Source organism: Lissotriton vulgaris, chromosome 2_1 (assembly GCF_964263255.1).
Source record: "Lissotriton vulgaris chromosome 2_1, aLisVul1.2, whole genome shotgun sequence".
NCBI lineage: Eukaryota > Metazoa > Chordata > Amphibia > Caudata > Salamandridae > Lissotriton > Lissotriton vulgaris.
Window position 1 is genome coordinate 1324147718 of NC_141687.1, and position 22336 is coordinate 1324170053.

The window sequence follows — 22336 nt, forward strand, 5'->3', positions numbered from 1 at the left end:
CTCCCCTCATTCACGCCCACCCACCAGGCTCTCCCGCCCCCATCAGGCTTCTCTCCCAATCCGCATGCAAGCCCAGCCCAGTCCTCCCCTCATTCACGCCCACCCACCAGGCTCTCCCGCCCCCATCAGGCTTCTCTCCCAATCCGCCTGCCTCCCCTCGCGCATTCACGCCTCCCACCAGGCTTTCCCGCCCCCATCCGGCGTTTTATTTTTGTTTCTGGTGCACGTCGCGTTTCTCCTGTCTGAGTGCTCGTTTTGGCTTCCCAGGTCCCAGTTTATTGATCGCCTGTTTTTCCGTTTATCCTGCCCCCTTATCAGTTATTGTGCAGTGCAGCGTCCTGGGAGCTTGTTTGTCTGATCCCCGCTGCGTGGTATGTGCCGTCCGGGACTCCTCTGGCCGAGTCTGTAATGTGAGCTTCCAGGGGTGATTTTGCCAGGGCCTCCTTCCGGTCTGTTAAGCCCTCTTCACCTGCACTTCCGCCCAGCCCGCTGTGTACTGGAAGCCGCTGCTCACTGTCGCGATGCAGGCCGCTGATCTCTTCCAATCGCGCTATGCGTTCCCGTCGTCGGTTCGTTCCTGGATATCTGGTGCATCAAGCAGGCATGCATTCCTGAATCAACACTGCATGACCCAGTTTGTGGTAATTGTACCCACTTTGAATTCTCCCAGCTCTGCCCAGAAGAGAAACTTTTTCCTTTCAAACTGATTTGCCCAGTGCAGTTCTATTCACTTTAATCCTAAATGTGAATTCCTGCTTGCATACAATAATATTGTATTTGTGCACACAAACGAAATGGATGTGTTCCTAAAAAGCAGGGAATACATACATGAAATAAATGCACATTTGAATCGTTCATTAAGGATAAAAGCATATTTGGAAATTAATTTGCCAGAGTGCCTGTGTCAACCAGGGAGGCCTTGAGGACAAATAGCTGGGCTTTCAGAAACTTGATCCCAAACACGACTTGCTCATAATATGAATGTCTCTTTTTATGAGTGCCTAAGTTCATTGTGTTTTGTGGCTCACCCTCAACCCCCCACTCACCCTCACCCTCACTCACCCTCAACCCCTCACCCTCACTCACCCTCAACCCCTCCCCCTCACCCTCACTCACCCTCACTCACCCTCTCACCCTCACTCACCCTCACTCACCCTCACTCACCCTCACTCACCCTCAACCCCTCACTCACCCTCACTCACCCTCACTCACCCTCACTCACCCTCACTCACCCTCACTCACCCTCACTCACCCTCACTCATCCTCACTCATCCTCACTCATCCTCACTCACCCTCAACCCCTCACCCTCACCCACCCTCAACCCCTCACCCTAACTCACACTCACTCCTCACTCACCCTCACTCATCCTCACTCACCCTCAACGCCTCACCCTCACCCACCCTCAACACCTCACCCAAACTCACACTCACCCTCACTCACCCTCACGCTCACTCACTCTCACTCACCCTCAACCCCTCAATCACCCTCAACACCTCACTCACCCTCAACACCTCACTCACCCTCAACACCTCACTCACCCTCAACTCCACAGTCACCCTCACACGCACTCACCCTCAACTCCTCACCCTCACACTCACACACTCACACCCCCTCACCCTCACACCCCATCAGCCTCACACCCCTCACTCACACTCACTCACACTCAATGACAATAACTCACACTCAGACTCACACACCCTCACGCTCACACACCCTCACCATCACACCCCATCACCCTCACACCCCCTCACTCACACTCACTCACACTCAATGACAATACCTCACACTCACCCTCACTCACCCTCAACGCCTCCACCTCAACTCCTCACCCGCACTCACCCTCAACACCTCAATCACCCTCAACACCTCACCCTCAACACCTCACCATCACTCACCCTCAACACCTCACTCACCCTCAACTCCTCACTCACCCTCAACACCTCACTCACCCTCATCCTTACTCACCCTCAACACCTCACCCTCATCTACGCAACGCCACTCATCTACTAAAAGACACTCAACTACGCAACGCCACTCAACTACGCAATGCCACTCAACTATGCAATGCCACTCAACTACGCAACGACACTCAACTACGCAACGACACTCACACATGCAACGCCACTCACACATGCAACACCACTCACACATGCAACGCCACTAAACAACGCAACACCACTCAACTACGCAACGCCACTCAACTACGCACACATGCAACGCCACTGCCACATGCAACGCCACTCACACATGCAACGCCACTCACACATGCAACGCCACTCACACTGCCAACAACACTCACACAGCCAACGCCACTCACACAGGCAACGCCACTCACACAGGCAACACAAATCACACAGCCAACGCCTCACACACAGGCAACACCTCTCACACACGCAACGCCACTCACACACGCAACGCCACTCACACACGCAACGCCACTCACACACGCAACGCCACTCACACACGCAACGCCACTCACACACGCAACGCCACTCACACACGCAACGCCACTCGCACACACAACGCCACTCACACACGAACAACACTCACGTTGCCAATAGATCGCGCAGTACGACAGGTGGAACTATTACAATGGCAAATAACAATGCCTTTCACTGTTGTTATCATTTAGAATACATAAAGGGCTTTGTCATTTACACAACCAATAGCTCAAACTTTCCTACTGCGAGACCTATTGGCAACGCCAGTGCTTGTTAACAGTTTTTGTGTACTGTTCTCGTGAGATTGTGGAGCCTTCGCCGTTTCATGTTTAAATGCCCTGCCATGACAGATATTGACACAGGGTCTCACTTGACTGTGGTTCTTATGTGTATGTATTTAGATTATCTAAGATGTCGCTTCTGGGCATCAGTGGATGGTTGCTGTCTTGTTTGCTGTGCATGTTTTGTAGGACTTGGCAAGAATTGGTTATTAGGCAATTTAGCTGGCTTTTCTTGTTTGTGTGTGTCTTGGTGTGATCGTGGTGGGTGGTGGTACTAGGCCTCGGGCAATGGTGGGTTTCCTGTTAAACATGTTCCTTGTGTGATTTCCTATCAAACATTCCACTCCAATCTGCAAGGGACAACTTCGTAAAACTGCCTCACTTTATCAATTTCTATGTTTTTTTTTACCTGTAAATATTGTCGTTAATGATTTCATGAATTGTGCAAAACCCTCTGCCATGCCATGACACGTGCCATCCAAGCGCTTTAATAAACGGTGCAATAATGAAAGAATGTTTTTGGTGCCAACTGAAGGACACTGTGCTTCAGGTCATTGGCCCTGAACTCCGTGCAGAGGCCAGAGATGTACATCATCGGAGCCTAGCCGCTCTTCAGCCAGCTCACCGGCCTGTCTTCCGGCCAGAAGAAACTGTGCCAGCTGTACCAGGACCACATGATGTACATCGGGGAGGGGGCCAAGGCGGGCATCAAGGAGTGCTTGAGGTCTGTGCGTGGCTCAAAATTGTCTGCTTGCTCAGAAATGGGTGCATGTAAAAGCTAAGTCAAGTGAGATGAAAATAAATATATAAAGAGAAATATATAAAAAGAAAGAAATATACCCATCAGCCCACCAGATAGCAGGTGCTGAATGCGAAGAAGTTGCAGTGCTCAAAAAGTGTACAAACCAAAAATGAAAATGTGAAAATTAAAATTGCCTAATGTGGTGCCAAGAATTGACTTTATTAGAGAGGCCACCACAATGGCAAGGTTAAAAAACAGAGTGTAGATAGTGCCAACAAATACTACTAACAATAGATGGAACTGGTCGACATGTTTCTGCCAAAAAATGGCTTTCTTCAGGACCTGATGATTTTAAAACACAACTGCAACAAGTGAGGACAGAGTAGATATTATCTGACCATAAAACAAAACGAAATGTACCATGCAGAAACTATTGCCTACCGTACTTTTAATATTGGATGGTAGGACAGTAGAAACATGCGCATAGAAATTCTCACCTGTAGAAAAGACAAATACATGCAGATACAATTTGTAGAGAAAGCACCTGTACCACAGCTTTCTGGCTTCCATCACTGGTGGATCTGATACTAGGATCTCTCACGATATCCCAAGTGAGTAACCTAGCAGATACCAGTCTTATAAAAATCCCAGATGATGTGTTTCCGCCATCTGGTGGGCTTATGGGTATATTTCTTGCTTTTTATATATTTCTCTTTATATATTTCTTTTCATCTCACTTGACTTAGCTTTTACATGCACCCATTTCTGAGCAAGCAGACAATTTTGAGCCATGCACAGACCTCTAGCATCCCTTGTGTATTTGTTGTCAGTTAGATTAGGGGATAGGATGCAAATAGGTCTCTAAATATATTTCCCCTATAGACCCTCCTTTACATTTTGTTTTTTGCGGGCATCAAGGAGTTCCAGTACCATTTCAAGCAGCGGCGCTGCAGCACCGTAGACGACACCTCTGTCTTCGGTCGTGCCATGCAGATAGGTTAGGGGGCACTGCTGGAGCTGGGTGGGGGGATGCCACGCTGCCAACCCAGAAGCCACCGAAAAATTGTGTTGACTCAAACATGTCCTGTACTAACAATAGAGTGCGTCAGGCTGGGTTCTTGGCTGAATCCCTGGAGGGCACTTTTTCTGCCACCTTTTCTACTGTGTGCCCCACCCTTCCTGGGCCTTACAAAGGAGTGGTCTCTTGCATAGCCACCTGTAGAGGCCTTTTTTTCACAGACACTTTGCAGCCCATTGTTTGAGAGGTGCCAGGATTCAGAATTAAAGTTTCAGAACAGGCTAGTGTGAAATCAGTTTTGTATGCGAAGGTGAAGGGAAGTTTTTTCACCATCCCTGCTGCCTGCTTTCTGCCACTCAGATCCCAGCCCTTCCAGCAGCGAGTTCACAGGCCATTGCAGCCTTTGTTACAGAGGTGTGAGACGGCCACATTGTTCCCACTGCCTTTTAAAATGCAGTCTTCTGCCTGCAGAGATGTCTCCTGGGCCAGGGGGACAATAAATGGAAGGTGTGGAAGCTGTGGGAGCAGGCCCCTGTCCTGCCTTTTATAAATCACTGTTGCTCCCACCTCCACCAGGAATAAATGCAGAGCAGCCATCCAGGCAGGCGTGGCCTCGGAAGGCTGAACTTGCACTGCTTTGAAGGAGAGCTGTGACCAGACTCCCAGGGTGCACATTGTCTTATTCTGCGATGCTCAAATCCCCATCTCTTGTGGCCATTCTCTTGCAGACTGCAGAGCCCCAGAGGAGAGAGGCCTTGGCAATTGTGGCACCCTAAGATGATGGCTAGAGGCATGCTATGAATGCACACTAGAGCCAGCGGAAAGGAAAAACAAGCATTTGCAATGCAATAGGTCTCGCATTTACGCAAGTTTAAGCTATTGACATTGTAAATGACAATGCGTTTTATTTATGTTTCAAAAACCAAAACATAAATAAAAGGCATTGTCATTTACAATGCCAATAGCTCAAACTCATGTAAATGCGAGACCTGTTGCATTGCAAATGCTTGTTTTTCCCCCCGACAGAAACGTGTCAACCAGGCCTGATTATTTTAACTGTTTGGTCTACAACACCTGAATGAAATGTTGCATTAGACACAGCAGACCAAGCAGTGTCTTCTTGCCTCCTTCTGTGCTGTATGCCGAAATACATCCAACGCTCAAAGTAGTCTATTTACTGTAAAACATAATGAAGCAATATTCCAAGTGAAAACATTAAAAATTAAACAAAACGGCTGGTACTGACAATATTTTTGTGTGCAAAAAATCTTTTCTTGGCATGAAAGTTAATGTATTAAGAAAGAAGATAAGACACTACTGTGATATCCAAAATAACCCTTTCTAGACTCTTCTTTCTTCTACCCCTCCTTGCATCATTTCATACCTCTTTTACTATTCAAATCTCCCAAACAAACCTTTCCATACCCTGCCCTCCGACTCTTCCCTCTCCACCTCCCCTTTACTCATCGAAACCTCCTCCTACTGCTATGAACTAAAAAAAAAAAAATTCTAGACCCTTCCTTCTTCTATCTTCCACGATTCCTTTTTAATCCAAATAGCAGACTAACATATGCACCACTCAAATGAATTTCATATTTCCCTAATTAACCAATCGGGTTTTTGCTCTGGGTATAGCACAGAGACAGCACTGGTTGAAGTGGCAGAGTCTGTGAGGATGGCTGTCGATGGTGGCACATCTGCAATGCTAGTATTGTTAGACCTATTGGCAGCATTCGACACGGTCTCACACTCAATCTTACTGGAAAGACTATATTAAACCAGTATTCAGGGGTGGCTCTCGTCTGGATTCCTCGTACCTTGAAGATCGCTCACAAAAGCTTTTCCTACGCCCTTTCCAATCTAGCCAAAAAACTTAAGTGTGCGGAGTGTCTCAGGGCTCTGCCTTGAGTCAGTTGCTTTTTAATATATATGTGGCACCACTGTCACTTCTCATAGTAGCTGGTGGGGTAAAGCCGGTCTCCGATGCTTACGATACCCAGTTGGTAATCTCTTTTAAAGAACACTCCACTGATGCCTTCCATAATTTCAAGGAATGTCTGGCAAACATCTCAAGCTGGATGAACAATAACTGCTTAAAATTAAATGCAGATAGGACGGAGGTGCTGCTTTTTGGTCAGCTACCTCCTCCGGCATTGTGCCTCTGGTGGTCCACAGATATGGATGAGCACTCCGCTATTACCAAGAAAGACAGCTAAAAACCTTGCCATTAAATGGAAAACTGACGTATCCTTTACTACCCAAGTAAGTCAGATCTCATCAACATGCTTCGGGAGGTTGCGCTGCATTAGGAAATTCCTCTATCTTCTTCCACAGGAGAGCACCAGGATAATAGTCCATGCAGTAGTGACTTCCTAGTTGGACTATGCTAACAGCTTACATTTGCGACTACCTGCGTACCTGATACATAGATTAAATGTGGTTCAAAACGCCCAAGCAAGGCTGATTCACTGTGTCCATTTCAGGCACCACATATCCCCCCACTTGAAATACCTGCATTGGCTCCCAGTGGCTTGGAGGATTGAATTTAAAACTGACCTTTGCTTTCCGAGCAAAGGATGATAGGGGCCCAGGCTATCTCAAGCATCGGGTTAGCCCATATTAAGAGGAATGGATGCCTAGATTTAACCACCAGCTGCGGCTCTACGTCCCACGATATGCTATGGCCTGCCAAGGGGGTTGATCATTTGCGTAAAGGACCGTAAGATTGTGGAACTCTTTACCAGTATGTTTGCGTCTACTTGAATCGGAATTCAAGTTCAGGAAGGCCTTAAAAACATGGCTTTTTAAGCAGGGATAATATCTGTCGGCTGTGAGGTAAGTGCTGTAGTCTGTGTAGCGCCGGGAAACCTCTGTTTGAGGTAGCTGTGCACTTTAGAAATGTTTTATTATTATTTATTTAGACTAATTCCCCACAAATCCTGTTTGGGTACCGGAGTAGCATGCTACTTGCCGAAAAGCACTTAAACACCTCATCAGGGGTAGAAAGCTCACTATAAATGCAAACTTTTTCCCTCTTCTATCGTTCTACTATCCCTCTCAATCCAAGTAACAGACTAACATATCCACCGCTCAAATTGCTTTCATATTTCACTATGCTAATTCGCCACTAATCTTTATTGGTTCCAGAGTAGCGTGCTACTTGCCCAAAAAGCACTTCAACAACTCGTCAGGGGTTGTGAGCATTTTATAAATGTAATTACCATACAATTCAAAATATATATATATATGTTACTGGACAGTCACTTTAATGCAATTTGTTTATTTTAGCTTGAATATATTTTTACTATGACTTTGTAATAAGGATCGAGTGGGTCTGGACGTCTAAGTAAACTAGCAAAAAGATTGCTTGTATCTAGAGTGCGTGCAAAGCAAATCTCACTGCCATCTTTTGTGTAGTCCACTTTTTTTATGGACTTTCTCCTAGAACCGCTTTTACTTATTGTACCCTGCTCAAGACTGTATTATAGAAGAGCCACTTTCAGCCAACGTGACATCACCGCCTTAGGTGGATGTTGAGCCAACCCTCTTAGCCCATCATGCCAAGAATTTAAGTAGAATCAGGCACAAAAAACGCCTTGGGAAATATCACAGCTGCACATTATGTGGGCATATTTAATGACCAATTTGAAGTTTCCAGTAGGTAATACGGTATAATATGTAGTGACAGCATATATAACTGGTATTATAACAACGCAAAATACTCCACATCCCGCATTGTTTTGGTCATGCAAATTCTTTCAAATATTACCTGGTTCGAATTTACGCAGGCCACAAACTGGTTCTGTGCCCAATTAGCAAGGTAAAAGTAAATATCGATTGATTTGTGCCTGATCGTAAACCTATTATGACTGACACTAATATTGTCTAGGGGAAAATAAAGCCATGTTAGGAAGGTCAAGGGATTTGTCCAGGATCACCCAACGTGTTCAGTTGAGAAAGTCTGTATAGTAACTTGCCTCATGATTAATCTGCCACAGACTGAACCACAGTGATGTGTGAGCAGTCAGCTTTCTGTGTGAATGGACATCATAACTACCATTAGCCTCCCTCCCACCCCCACACCCCCAGAAGACTTCAGAGATCTTTTTTTTTAACTGTAGTCATCAGCTGAGTCCAATACAACATCCGTTTTCTTCTACTTTATAACCCCTCGGGGTAGCAGCACTGTATAAGTCTGTTAAATAAAAAAATAAACTGTGAGCTGTACCACTTTCTTATAGCTGCTGAATTATGATGTTTTGTACTTTCACAACTACACTTGGTCTAAACAAACAACGAGAACAGTCCTCCAATATATATATATATATATATATATATATATATATATATATATATATATATACAGAGAGAGAGAGAGATTGATTTAAGTGGGCTAAAAAAACCTAGGGATTCTCAAAGGGGCATGTAATTAAGGGTGTGGCTTAAAGACACACATGGCAACAATCTGTGCTTTTCGTAGTGTGCCGCTCAACTGGTATTTTGATTTTTCTGTCATTTCATCCAGATATATAATGCAACATGTAACATTGCACCTACAACAAACCAGGATTATTGCTTTTGCCAATGGTTGTTAGTTGCATAAGATAAATAAGCAACAACTATGGCTTCGCTGTATAGAATATTGAACATGCTTTAGTTGTGACATGAGACTGTGAAAGAGCTTATAAGGAGTTTCTATGAAGTTACATCAAAGGCAGTGAAGGGTGGTACTGCTGCAGAGTGGAGATTTTTTTTTCATCCTGAGGGTGAGGGAAAAAATGGACAGCCGATATGGACCCGTCTCAGCACCTGCTCTTAAGAACTTCCCTGGCCCAAATATATATATATATATATATATATATATGATTTACTGGATTTTCTCGTTGTGCACTACTTATGTTGATATGCTAGTTTCCTTCTCTTACAGCAAAACGAATTTATAACCTAGGGAGTAGATTAAACAAAAAGATTAAATTATAAGGAATCGAGCAAAACGCTAGGTGTTTCAGATATATAAAGGGAAGCTTTATTGAAAGTTTAATGAAGTCGCTACTCATCAAAGAGGTTCTAAATTGGGCTAATTAAAATTGCTTCTTTGCTGACTAGGAGAAAATCCCTGTGGGAGGCAGCTCTTCGGACTCTCCGTTTTTAAGAGCATATGGATCTTTTCTGTGCTTTAGGGCTACATCTCGGAGGCGTGATGCAATTAGGTCGCTCTAAGTATCAGTGTAAGAAGGTCAGCGTGGAGGAGGATGCACAATGAAGGGAAGGCCTCATTTCTTAATGTGGAGGGACCTGTCTGAGATTCGTGGCAGCCATCTTGTTTTTAGGCCAAATTAGGATTCAAAGATGGAGGGAAGGTGCAACAATGCCACAGAACCTGAACGACGGCACAGAGAGGTAATTGAGGATGCTATGATTGGCTAGGGTTGTGGGGTTAATGGGTTATTGGCTCCACATTTTTTATTTACTCTGCCCCTTTATGTACACATACTGACGAACTCTGGTGCACTTTGTGCATAGAGGAGAGAAGGTTTTGCCGTCAGGTGCACCATGTTTATAATGGATTCAACATCTATAACTTGTGTATTTCAGACTCTTTAATACGCTTTTTTAATTGGAAATGTTTTGAAGATCATATTAACAAATGCATTCGATATAGGCAAGGTGCTTCACTGTCAAAGGAAGAACTAGCTTAAGCGCTTCCAAACTCTTGGAGCCAAATGAGGACTGGCAGATAAATAAGGATTTAGTCATTAAGTGAAAATGTCTACCATTGTAACCAAGAAACCCTTTATATCGAAAAATGACAGTGACAGCGATATGTTGTCGGTGGGTTCAGAGGTAGGCTCGGGAGAGAGGGTTTCTCTGAAAATATAATGGCATTAGTGGCAAACCGAACTTAAAAATGTGGTAATTTGTATGCTTATTTTCACAAAGAGCCTTCATTAGATAGTATGTTATTGTCCTTAATGACTGGTCTACTCCGAGACAGAAGTCAGATGAAAGTTGGTTTCAGACTCCAACATGATGGGTGGTAACCTAAATGTAGTGACTAATTTAGAGTTTTGATTCACTGCTTTCCATTTCCTTACCTTCCCAAACAGTGAATACAAACTCCCTCGTTTATTCATGTGACACTGAAACACGGAAGATAAGCATTCAATGTCCTTAAAAAAAAAACTTGTGATAAAGTTGAGATGAACATTTTGCACTCTCATTAGCAACATGTGTAATCTAATCGTTAGCACTTCCAAGTGATATGTATATATATATATATGTATATATATATATATATATATGTATGTATGTGATTCATGAAGTCCATCTTCCCTCTTCTTTATAGTGAATGTGTGGCCTCTGTTCATCCTCAGGCCTACCCTGTCAAAATACAGCAAAGGGTTCCAGTGGGAGAGTTGCTGGCTGAAGACTAGTACAGGGGTTTGTGAGAAATGTGGTTATTGATTGATGTGTGAGATCATTACTCCCAGGGACACCCTATGCCGATCAGGACTCCAGCAGAGGCGAACAGCAGGGCTCAGACAGGTCCAGTTGCAGTTGGTCAGCTGAGCGGTTGCAGGGAGGCCTATGAAAGTATGTTGTGTCCCCGTAGCTCACAAAGGACTTCAATCAACTGACTCTTTGAGTCACTCTGGGTAGCCAGGGATGAAGGCAAGCAGGTCCAGTCCTCCTCCAGATAGCAAGGTAGTCCCTCAAGTAGCAAGGCAGTTTTTCTGAATCTTTCACAGGACAAGGAGTGTACTGAAGATACTTTTATGGCTGATGCCAACCTATGTATGGGGATACTAGTATTTGACAGATCTTCCCCTGGTCAGGGCTCCAAGCTGTCTATGGTGGCAAAAGGCAGCACAGTCCTAGTGTTAGGTTCCTTTGTGTGCGATGGAAACACCGACCTGTAAAGTCAGAGAAAACACTTATGTTACCTATTGGTCAGCCATGCTTCAAACTTAAGTAGAAAATTACAGCACTCATCAGAGCAACATCCTTTCATAGGATGTTGCATTAACAGACGGAAGTCTGTGAGATCCTAACTGTACCAACGAAGCAAAGCCAGATATCCCAATTAGCATTTAAGAATGATCTGAATTATTGAGGGTCTAATGAGTGCTGAGCTGGAGCGAGCAGACTGATAGTGGGGCCCTAGAATTCGACTTCAGATTGATCTTAAAATAATTTTAAATACTATGGATTTAAGTTGAACAATGAGGCTAAAGTTTTGACTTTGAAATGGTACTTTTGTACAGATGAAGAGCTAATATTATAAAATTGCACGCAGTGGTCTCTTCTGTCCTGAGATGAGACATCAAGAGTTCTAGTTTGTCCTAGGGTGGTGATAGATTATGAGCTAAAATAGTCTATAAAAACAATTAAGGACCAGACCAAAGTTTTCCACTTGTGTGAAATTGCATTTTTTTGTCATGAAAGTTTGTAAAAATAATGTTTCACAAGATTCACTTGCTGGTATCAAGTTTGAAAACTGAACACGAGGGCATACCTCACAACAAGCCGAAAACTACTTTGAGGAGAAAATATCTCAATGTAATTAATATTTTAGCAAAATTTCGCATTTGCGAAATCTTCACAAATATCATAGACCGTCCTTATCTATCAATTTGAGGCTATTAATTGTTAGTGGTCAATTTATTTTACTAGACCTCGCTTATAAGTAGGTTAAGTCACAGTACTGACAGATGAGACACGGCCTAGCAGGTCTGAGCAGAGTATTACCATGGGCCTGCACACCAGCTCGTTGAGGCAGTTCTACAAGTGGCTGTATCTTCATCAAAGCTTTCCATGTATTTGGCCCAAAGACAAACAGCGGGAACTGTGGTTACTACAGACAAAGGGCCGCTGGGACTCATGCCCCTGCCAAGTATCCTGTGCTCAGAATAACAATCTCGGCAATTAGAAAAAGAAAGACATGATGGATCCTGCAGCGCCAAGGAAGAGGACGGGGTATGAACACAGAAGGGAAGAGGGATGAAGGACACCGTCTTACAATGGACCTCCCCAGTGGGAGCAAATAAGGAGAGCGGAAAATGAGAGGTGGACATTTTCACCACTAAGCAGGCACAAGCTGTGAGCGCTTGGCAAACTGGCAGGTCCCTGGAAGCGGAAGACCTGCGATACTGTAAGGCAGCACAATCTCCAGTCGGGATATGCTGCAGCCAGCACTGGGACTGAATAGCAAACGCGATGGACAAAGAGAAGGCTAGTGGGGAGGATATTATTTTTCTTAGATAAGCCCAAATTGATGCATATTGCACCAAAATCATACATCTCATTTTAAAAAGATTGTATATATTTGGCAGGCTGCTTTATGAGTGAGAGGCTTTAATGCATTCAGACACTATTCATATTAGTTTACTGTGTAGGACCTTCTAGTTTGGTTTCCATGGCTGCTGCTGCTCAACTGTTCGCCAAGGTCATTAGAATTCAGGCCATCTCACGAGCTACAGTTCAGGGCTTCTAAATCTTGCCAGTCTAGCCAATTGTGTTATAACTCCAGAGATTTGGACTTGTGTAAGATCATGACAACTGATGAGAATTTATGTCAGTAAGAAGCAAGCATTGGCGAAGCCAATAGATCTCTTCTTTTCAGCCAAATGGCTTGCAAAGTATCAGCAAAAATGCCAAATAATCTGAAAAAGAGTGCAATGCAGAGCTCACCAATGCCATGTGTACACATCAGGACACTATGGTGAACACTATGGTGGTCAAGAAGGATGGCGTATATGTGCTTGCATCACCGTGCATAGAATCAGTCAATCAGTCAGTAGATTTGTAGAGCACTTCTTGTCACCCGTAAGGGTATCCAGGCGCTAGCAGGGTCCAGTTGATTAGCCAAATAGCCAGTTCTTCAGGGACATTCAGAACTCTGGAAGAGACGTGGAGGTTCTAAGATGAAAGGACCGCTCGTTCCATTTCTTCGCTGCTAGGTAGGAGAAGGAGTGACCTCCGCATTGGTTATGTTGGATGCAGAGGTGTCTGGTGGGCTGATGGAAGTTCAAGCGGTGGAACAGGTAGGCGGGTCCGCAGTTGTGCAGGGCCTTCCTTGAATACGTTGGCCAGGAGATTGAACTGGCATCTTTTCTGTACAAGGAGTCAGTAGAGTTCCTTGAGGTAATGGATGATGTGGGTTTGTCTAGAAGGATCCAGGACGAGTCTGGCTGGGACGTTATGTATTGTCTGTAGTCATCGGAGGATATGAGCTGCGATCCACGCATAGAACGCGTTGCACTAGTCCAGTCGGCTGGAGATGATGGCCTGGGTCATGGTGTATCTTGAGCTCTGGGGTAGTCACTTGAATATTATGCGAAGCATGCGTAGGATGAAGCAGCAGGAGGAGGAGACTGAGTTTACCTGAGTCTTCATGGTTAGCTTGTTGTCTAGAATGATGTCTAGGTTCCTAGCATGATAAATTGAGATAGTAGTAGGTCCTAGTTCTGAGGACCACCAGGATTCGTTCCATGGGGAGCTTTTGCTTCAGAAGATAAGTACCTCTGTTTTGTCATTTTTGAGCTTCAGGCAGTTTGTCTTTCATCCTGTTAGTGATGTCTGTCATGCAGTTGTGGAAGGTGGTGTTGGTGATGTCTTAGGAGAGAGAGAGAGATTATGAGTTATGTGTCGTCAAGAGTAGGTTATGATGTTGCGTCCGTGGGTTTTGATGATGCTGGCAAGAGGTGTCATATAAGTGTTGAACAGGGTGGGGCTGAGTGAGGATCCTTGGGGTACTCCACAGATTTCCTTGGATTCGGAGGTGAAGGGGGGGAAGGTGGACATTTTGTTTTGTTATGGTGAAGAAAGAGGTGATCCATCTGAGAGCGGCCCCTTGGATGCCTGTGTTGTAAAGTCTTGTGATGAGTGTGTGGTGGGAGACATTATGAAGGCTGCCGAGTGGTCTAAGAGGATCAGAGCTGCAGTCTCTCCTCAGTCTAGTATGACTTGGCGGTTGTCGGTAGCAGCTATGAGGGCTGTTTTGATTCCGTTGTCCCTGCGTAATCCAGATTTGGAGTCGAGTTGAAGGCTTCGTTCCAGATGTGGGGAGAGTTGTTAGTTGTTGATGGCTTTTTCTAATACTGTGTCCAGGAACGGGAGCAGGGAACTTGGTCGGCAGTTGCTGAGTTCAGTTGGGTCTGCTGATGGCTGCCCATACAGCATTAAATCATGAAGTGGCCGCTGTTGTGAATGTTTTTTTTTTTTACCATTGCAAGATGGTGGACCAGGCAGCAAATTAAGTGTGTGAGGTCAATGGGTAATGGAGAGGTAGCAACAGAAGAGGGTGAGGCAGGGGACAAAACAAAGAGGATGGGGAAGTAATCAAATAGACAAGCTGTGGTTGGTGAAGGAGGGGCAACACACAGCACCCGTTTGGGGGCGGGGGTGAATTTCAGGTGGAGAGCAGCAAGCGCGGAAGAGAACAAGAGAATACATGCATTCTAATGGGGTGCTAAAGAAAAAAATGGGGAAAAGTAGTCCCATAAGTGTGAGCAGTGGAAGGTTACAAGTCCTGCAATCAAAATAATGGTAAAAAAATGTGTGGTCCAGGAGATAGAATAATACTAACATCAGCTAAGCCAATAGGTTTTTTACCTATTGGCTTTGGCAATGTGTTTCCCCTATTATCTTTGCCCTTGTGTTTTAGCCATTTAGTGATGGAGAGTGTTGTGAAGTAGAGGGGATCAAGTGGCATTGTGTGTCATAGAGTGTAGGGGCATAGAGAAAAGTAAAGTGGCATGAAGTGTCATGAAGTGTCATAGAGTGTCATGGAGTGGAGTGGAGTGGAGTGTTGTAGTGTGGCCTAGAGTGAAGTGACGTGAAGTCTTGTATCGTATAGGGGAGCAGCGTGACAGGGTGGAGTATGCATAGTGTTTTAGCTCATTAACATTACAAACAACCCATTTTCAATTGAAATAACATTTGCAGGTACAGTTTACTGATAAAACCATACAGTGCACAAACGATAATGTCTGGAAGTGGCATCACCTATAGGGCACTGCTTTGTTTTGATATTTGTTTTCACCACACTTAAGAATTTGCAAAAATAAATTGCTTCTTTTGTACTTTTCTATTTCTATTAAAATCTGAACTATTTGCTCAATTCTTTTACAGACATCTACATTTTGTTGTGTGCTAGGGAAAATGTTTTCCTTCCCAGCATCTAGCAAGAATGTCAGATAAATCCTTGCACTTTGAAGTTCGAAAAAGAAAAGTAAACACCAAGCTCCTTCGGAGACCGAGCCTGACATTTGACCTCAGTCTTGGAAGGCACAACAAATGTGAGAAGAACACAATGTAAAAGCCTATTTACAGAAAGTGAGCACTCGTGGAAGAAAACCAGGAGCTATGGTGAAGGGGCTATGTTCCTCAGGAGGGACAAAGACATGCAGGACAGCCTAAAACAAATAAAACTAGCAAATAGCCAGACCATGTGAGTTACAAAGCCAGTGATGAGCAATGGGTGGAATGCATTCCCAGGGAAGCTTTCAGAATGTCCACAGTGTTTTTTTGCAACCAGACAGATATGCTCTCTGGTAGGCTTTGACCTAAAAAGAAGCTATGATAAACCAATAGCATGTCTGCCAAGGAGGAGTTTGCAGAAATTGATTTTTTTAATATTAATTCAATCCCTTATACTGTTATTTGTGTGGGTAGCCACAGGGTTGGACTGTGACAGAAAATAGCCTGTGGCACTAAAATAAAAGTAGCTTAGTTAGCTAACCAGGAAGCTTAAAAAGTAGCCCAGGTTTGCGAATTGGGTTTTTAAAAAATTTGCACAGACAAGTCCTCTTCGTGTGTTGCAAGGATTTGGAGTCTGTGTGCTTGCTGAAGGCAATGTTTGAGGGGATGTCAAAGAAACAGTAAAAACTGGCCCACTAGATCATCAAATAGGCCAATAAACAACCGAAGAAATTGTTCACACACTAACCTGTCAGACTACCCCTTCTGGTATTGTCAGATTAGCCTATAGGCTAGTCTAACCCTGTCCGGCCATAACCAAAGCTTGTAAATGGTATTTCATAACCTTGCTTTGGCGCCTAGTGATAGAGACTCTGCACATGAAAGCAAGCAGAATGTCTCCAATACAGTTGATTTGCTTGATTGCTATGGAGGTGGTCTCCTGGCGACACGTGTTGCTGTCATGTATAGTTCCTGCTGCAATATTTTCCATAAATTAATTTATCAGGCATTTTGATTGCTGATTAACATTACATGAAGTAACTTGTTTTTATATAGAGCTTTATACTGCACTTTTGCTGTTATCAAGCACTGTATATATGTCACTACACCCCATTTAATTGTACTCAATTTATGTACCTTCCGGGATATGGAAGCCTGAGTTATGACCAGCTGATTTGTAATTTAGGCAGGGAAGACTGCCTTCTTTGTTTCTGAAAGGTATAAACACAGATAGAATGTGTACTAGGGCTTAGAAAATATACGGAGATAACATAAAAAGAAATTAGATAATCTTCCTAATGTATGGTTTAGTATGTTTAATTGTTTTGATTGAATTTATATTGATATTGAGTTTTAATTCCTTCTTTTTTTTAGTTGTTTATCTGGGTCCACACTTTTGATGTTTGTTTGAAGGAAGTGGATCTTATACTAGAGTAGCATTTTAAAGAGAGTTTTGGACAAAGGTTGTTGGAGAAAATTGATACATACACTCATAGTATAAGCTTAATTCTGGTTCTTTGTCATTCTGTTATGCAATTTTATTTGTGAACGAAAAATTTAATATTTTGAATAATGTTGCCCAATTCAACCTGCATGCCTGCTCACGCCTGCAGAAATTATTTTCTATTTTAGCTACACCGAGGATGGCCACTAGCTCATGAAATAACAGCATTGTAGGATAAGACCAGCTGGTCAGTTGCTTATATGTTGTAATGGATTTCACACTTCTACTTGCAGTGACCTACACTTTGACCTCATTTTTTTAAGGTTTATACATATAAATTATTGAAACTTTATTTTGTTATTTAATTTCCAGCCTACATAGCACTTAGCATTCTGGATTGCCAAACGTTTTAATATAATATAGCTCTGTACATGTTGCTATATATGCCTTGTGAAAGTTGGCATAGCTAGTGTATTTGATCACCTAACACTGAAGCCTTGTACAGTTCCTGCTTCAAGAATAGCCGATGGCCAAAGGTGTAGTCCGGAATACTCGAAATATGCAAATCTGTGACATTTTCCCCAGAAATTACGAATTAGTTGCGTTTGAAACGTAATTCATTATCAGTGGCTCAATTTGCAGATTGAATACAAAAATTGTTTCTAGCTCAAACGGATCAAAAGTTAATAAAAACTCAGCAACACGTTGCCAGGCAGTGGACATCCTTTCACAAAGGTTGAATGGTCACCTTTCAGTTACTTATTCCAGTAGTTAGGTTCTAAACTGGTATAATTGAGGTACAATATTTGCCCAGAGTTAACGTGTAAAATGTCAAAATAATGAAGTGATACGAACGCAAAATGTGCGCCATTAAACTGCATAATTTAGGCAATGCTACTTTATAATTGGGCCTTTCATTCCCGTAAAATTCTAGTTGCCCTATGCATACTTGAGGGTATAGTGAAATTATTCATAATGATCACCCACTGCTAGCATCCTGCGCCATCCAGCAGTACTCGTTGCCTACTTGGAGTCCAATTTAGTGTCTCGTATTGGTTTTCAATATTGTTAGGTTGAGTTTCTTATGCGGCGCCTACTGTTCCAATTTTTCAATTTCTGATTGCCACAACAATAACATATTTTTTGATTGTCTGTGTGTTACTACTGTGTGGATTTAGAAAGATTTTCTGCACCCCATTCTTTCCCTGTGATCCCTCCAACGCCCTTTGGCTACTACCCCCTCTAGGAAGTTTATTTCGAAAATGCACATGCTGTTTTCATTGACAGGGCTGCTCACTTGTTCCCTCAGGAGCTCATAATGACCTCACCATTCTATTGCTCATCACACAGCAGTGGGTCACCTCATAAAGTGATTCATAGGGGAGGGGATGGTACCTGTGATGTGGGTGTTTGTGCTCTAGAGGTGATCTATGTTTTAGGGAGACAAAGGAACCCAATGAGTAACGAAGGACCCTGGGTATCGATTATTTTTTAGAACAATGGTCCTTAAGTAAGTTATATACAGAAAAGATAACATATAGACCTTGATGGGTACTATAGACTTTCAGTGTCCAGCCGGACAGAGAATTTTAATAAGCTATATATTGAAGGAATCTTATACATATGAAAAGCGACACATGTAATGAACAGGACACAATCCTGCATCCAACATAGGAAAAAGTTACAGAGAAAACATACAACGCAAAAGACAAAGGGTATTTTCAGGCAACAAAGGAGCAATGGTTGCTTGGTGTGGTCATAGAGTGAAGCAAGCTAACCATCAACAGTAGCCACAACTTTTATCAAATTCTAACAGAAGTGGTACTGAATATTGTCGACGACGTTTCGATCCCAGGCTCTTATGATATAGGGATCATTATCAGGACTAAATAATTAAAGTGCCTGGTGCTTAACACAATGCCTCTGAGGACAGAATTATTTTTAGAGGCTGCAGATGGGTGGTAAATGCCGCTGATGGTCACGTTGTAGGTCTAAGACGTTTGGCTCGATGCTTTCCACGATGGGGACAACGGGTATCTACTCCTGCCAACGTGCGAGTGAACTACACGCGATCCTGTGTAGGGCTGATTTAGCCCCTACGAGCAAGTTGACAGTTTGCGCACTCGCTCAGAGAATCACATCCTCTGTTTAATGGACTAGATACCCGTTGTCCCCATCATGGAAAGCATCGAGCCAAAAGTCTTAGACCTACAATAAAATGCAATGCTAGTTCAACGCGGTGGACATTGCAACTACAAAGCGGGCTTGGTTGAAAGCCCCTTTTGAATCTTGGATTTTTACTTTCTGCAGAATGTGATGTTAATAAAGTGCACATTGGAGGTTCTCTGCATACCATACTAATTTGCCATCGCTTTCTCTGTTTTGCAGGTTCTTTTCGAAATGACGGTCTGAAAGCTACTGATGTTCTGCCCATATTAAAAGAAAAAGTGGCCTTCGTGTCAGGTAAGATTTCTTGTTATGGAAAAGGTGGATTATGGGATCTACAGAGCACTCGGGTTAAATGCAGAAAAAAATGTAAGGTTCGATTTATAGTGTGCTAAAAAGTAGCCTTTGCTTAGTTTGGACAGGATTCAATTTATCCCTATGGCAATGGATTTTTTGTGTTTGAAATGTGCACATTAAACAAAAGTAGAAAGAGTATACGCAAAAAAATGAAATAAAAGTGGCTTTTTTTCCCAAAACTAATATTTCAGAGCAAGACTAATGTTTTCTATTATTGACAAGATAGAATAAGAATAGGGACGTGCTTTAACAACAAACAAAAGAAATACACTGTTCCCCAGGAGGAGGTATTCGAACAGTGTAACCAAGCGGAAAAGAAAAAAGAGGGGGGTAATTCCCCTTTCGGAACTGAAACCCTCACACACCCAGCAAGCTAGGCGTCATGCTTCATCATATGGGTTTTGCTCCTCGTCAGACTGGCGCTACAATGTCTGACGGGCACCCATAAAGGGGCTCTTTATCGGAGATCTTTTGTTCCTGCCAGTTGGCGCATGTGGGTATGAGGGCTTCAGGAAAAGTGTAGACGTGAGTAGGAGTGGTGAAAATTAAAAAAGGTTAGTGAATCCACGGCAATTTTTATTGGTGTGGTACACCACCTTATTAAAAACAGTGAGGCGACAGCACGCGCTAGTGCAAAGATCCAGTAGTGTCTATCTTACCTAAAGGTCGACATGGACATGTTTCATGCTTTGAGAGCAATTTGTCAGGACCTACCACCTAAGATAAAAAAAGTGCTACACAAACGGGAAGGGGAAATACTACCTTACTCTAGAAGTTGGACTGCAGGCCAGATGGTCCTGCTCAGTCTAAGTGGGACCTAAGAAAGGGCAACATAAGGGGAAACAATTAACCCACAGTAGGCTCTTATAGTAGGTGCAGGTCACCACAGCTCGGATACAGTGTTTATGGCCAGTGGGTAAGAAGCGTGAAGTTACCCAAACTGTGCCATGAGGTTCAAATTACATAGTGATTGAATTAAATCAAATCAAAGGGAGACATAAGCATAGGCATTTAGTGCGACTATGGATTACTGTGTCTCAGTTGTGGATAGAATAATAACTCAATTGTGAACAATAAAAAGTGTCATCCCACGTTCGGATAGCTCACCCTACTAAGACCGAAATGGGCGTCTCCGGTCTTCTCTGTAAAGTGTGGCACCAGAATGGTTGGTGCCCTGGAGGGAAAGGGGAAACATCATCAGGACAAAGCTAATGGGTCTAAACATTGTAGTAAATAGACCCACATACCGGTGATACACCGCGGAAGCCACAAAGGCGGACATACCAATCTCACAAGCCGCTCGCGGTGAGACATAGAGGACCGCTCATCAAACATGTTGGCCGGAAGGACGCGCACCACCTTGGAGGCCCCCATCAACCCAGAGGGGTCGACGAAGAGGAGACGCCAGACCACCGCAGAAGACGCATACCTACAGCGCAACACAGCAAACTATTGCTCCCTGGTCCATGTGGTATCAAGGAGATAAAGTATCACGCACCCACAGCGGCACCCTCGATACTGGGAGGCTGCGGGCTGGCGGCCAAGAAGGCCATCGCATTGGATGCCTCTTACCTGTCCATAGTACGGAATACGCTGAGTCACCTACCCAAACGTCTGGGTCAGAGAGAAGCCGGGACACTGTGGCACACTGGAACGTAGATTTTAAGCTTGTTGTGCCGGAACTCTTGTGGACCCGTGTCACCTGGGGGGGGGTGGGGCTACGGGGGTTACGTCGATGTATGGGTGTGGTCCAAGGGGGCGTCGCTCCTAAGCAAGGCCCGTGGATACCCTTTGTCACTGTGGCAGCTATGTTGTAGTGTGTGTTGATGTTGATAACATCAACCCGCCTGGTTGCGCTATGTCACTACTCACTCATGGAATGGGTTAGGAAGTATGTTGAAGACAACGCGCAACGATTCCCATGTGTGCTAGGTGTATAATATTGGTAATAGAAGTTGGCCCAAATGGAGACTGTTGGGACCGCGAGTGGTCAGGGACGTAGAAGAACACCAGTGGGGCAGCATTTGAGGGCATAGTGGTGATCCCACCCACCTTAAGGTGACCTCCATTGTGGTGTCACAGAACTGCATCGCCCTCCATGAGGAAATTACGGAGTAAGGTAGGTACATGGCAGTGTGGGTAACATGGGACAGAGGGGTTTTAGGTCCTAGTCAGACACCCCCAAGGAATGGAGTCATTAAGGCCATTAGAATCAGTACGTAGACGGTGGACCCACCTCTGCTCTATCCTGAAGAGGGCCTGCTGGGTAATCTGCTGATGTGCATCCAGAATTGTCCACCGCAGGCTGTCTGCTGAGTGATTCATTTCCATGTAGTGACTAGAAAGTCTTGTGTGTATTTTATGGCATTATTTATTTTATTTATTTATGTGCTTTTATATAGCGCGAACTTTACCCGAAGGTGTCAGAGCGCTTCACAATAGGAACAGTAATGATACATGAGGAGAAAAATTACAAGTGAACAAATTACAAAAGCAAACGTTAAGTTACATGAATCAAAAGTGTCAATAGTGAGCAACCAAAATACATGAGGTAGCAATCGGTACATTACACATCTGATGCTACTCCTATGCTCAGTGATATGTAACTTTATCTGTCTCATGGTCATGCCTACATACCTCTTCCCACAGGGGCAGGTAAGGAGGTCGATGCACCTCGGGGTGTT

The 22336-nt window shown here is 43.9% G+C and overlaps 1 protein-coding gene across 6 annotated transcripts in view; it reads left to right on the forward strand.

The window, feature by feature from the left end:
* Positions 1 to 22336, forward strand: part of KALRN (kalirin RhoGEF kinase) — a 1626736-nt gene that overhangs the window by 337117 nt on the left and 1267283 nt on the right. For all 6 annotated transcript variants that reach the window (XM_086957084.1, XM_086957086.1, XM_086957088.1 and 3 more), the window contains exon 2: positions 19518 to 19592. In XM_086957084.1, coding sequence (XP_086813210.1) covers positions 19518 to 19592 — 75 coding nt within the window. The remainder of the gene's footprint in view (positions 1 to 19517; positions 19593 to 22336) is intronic.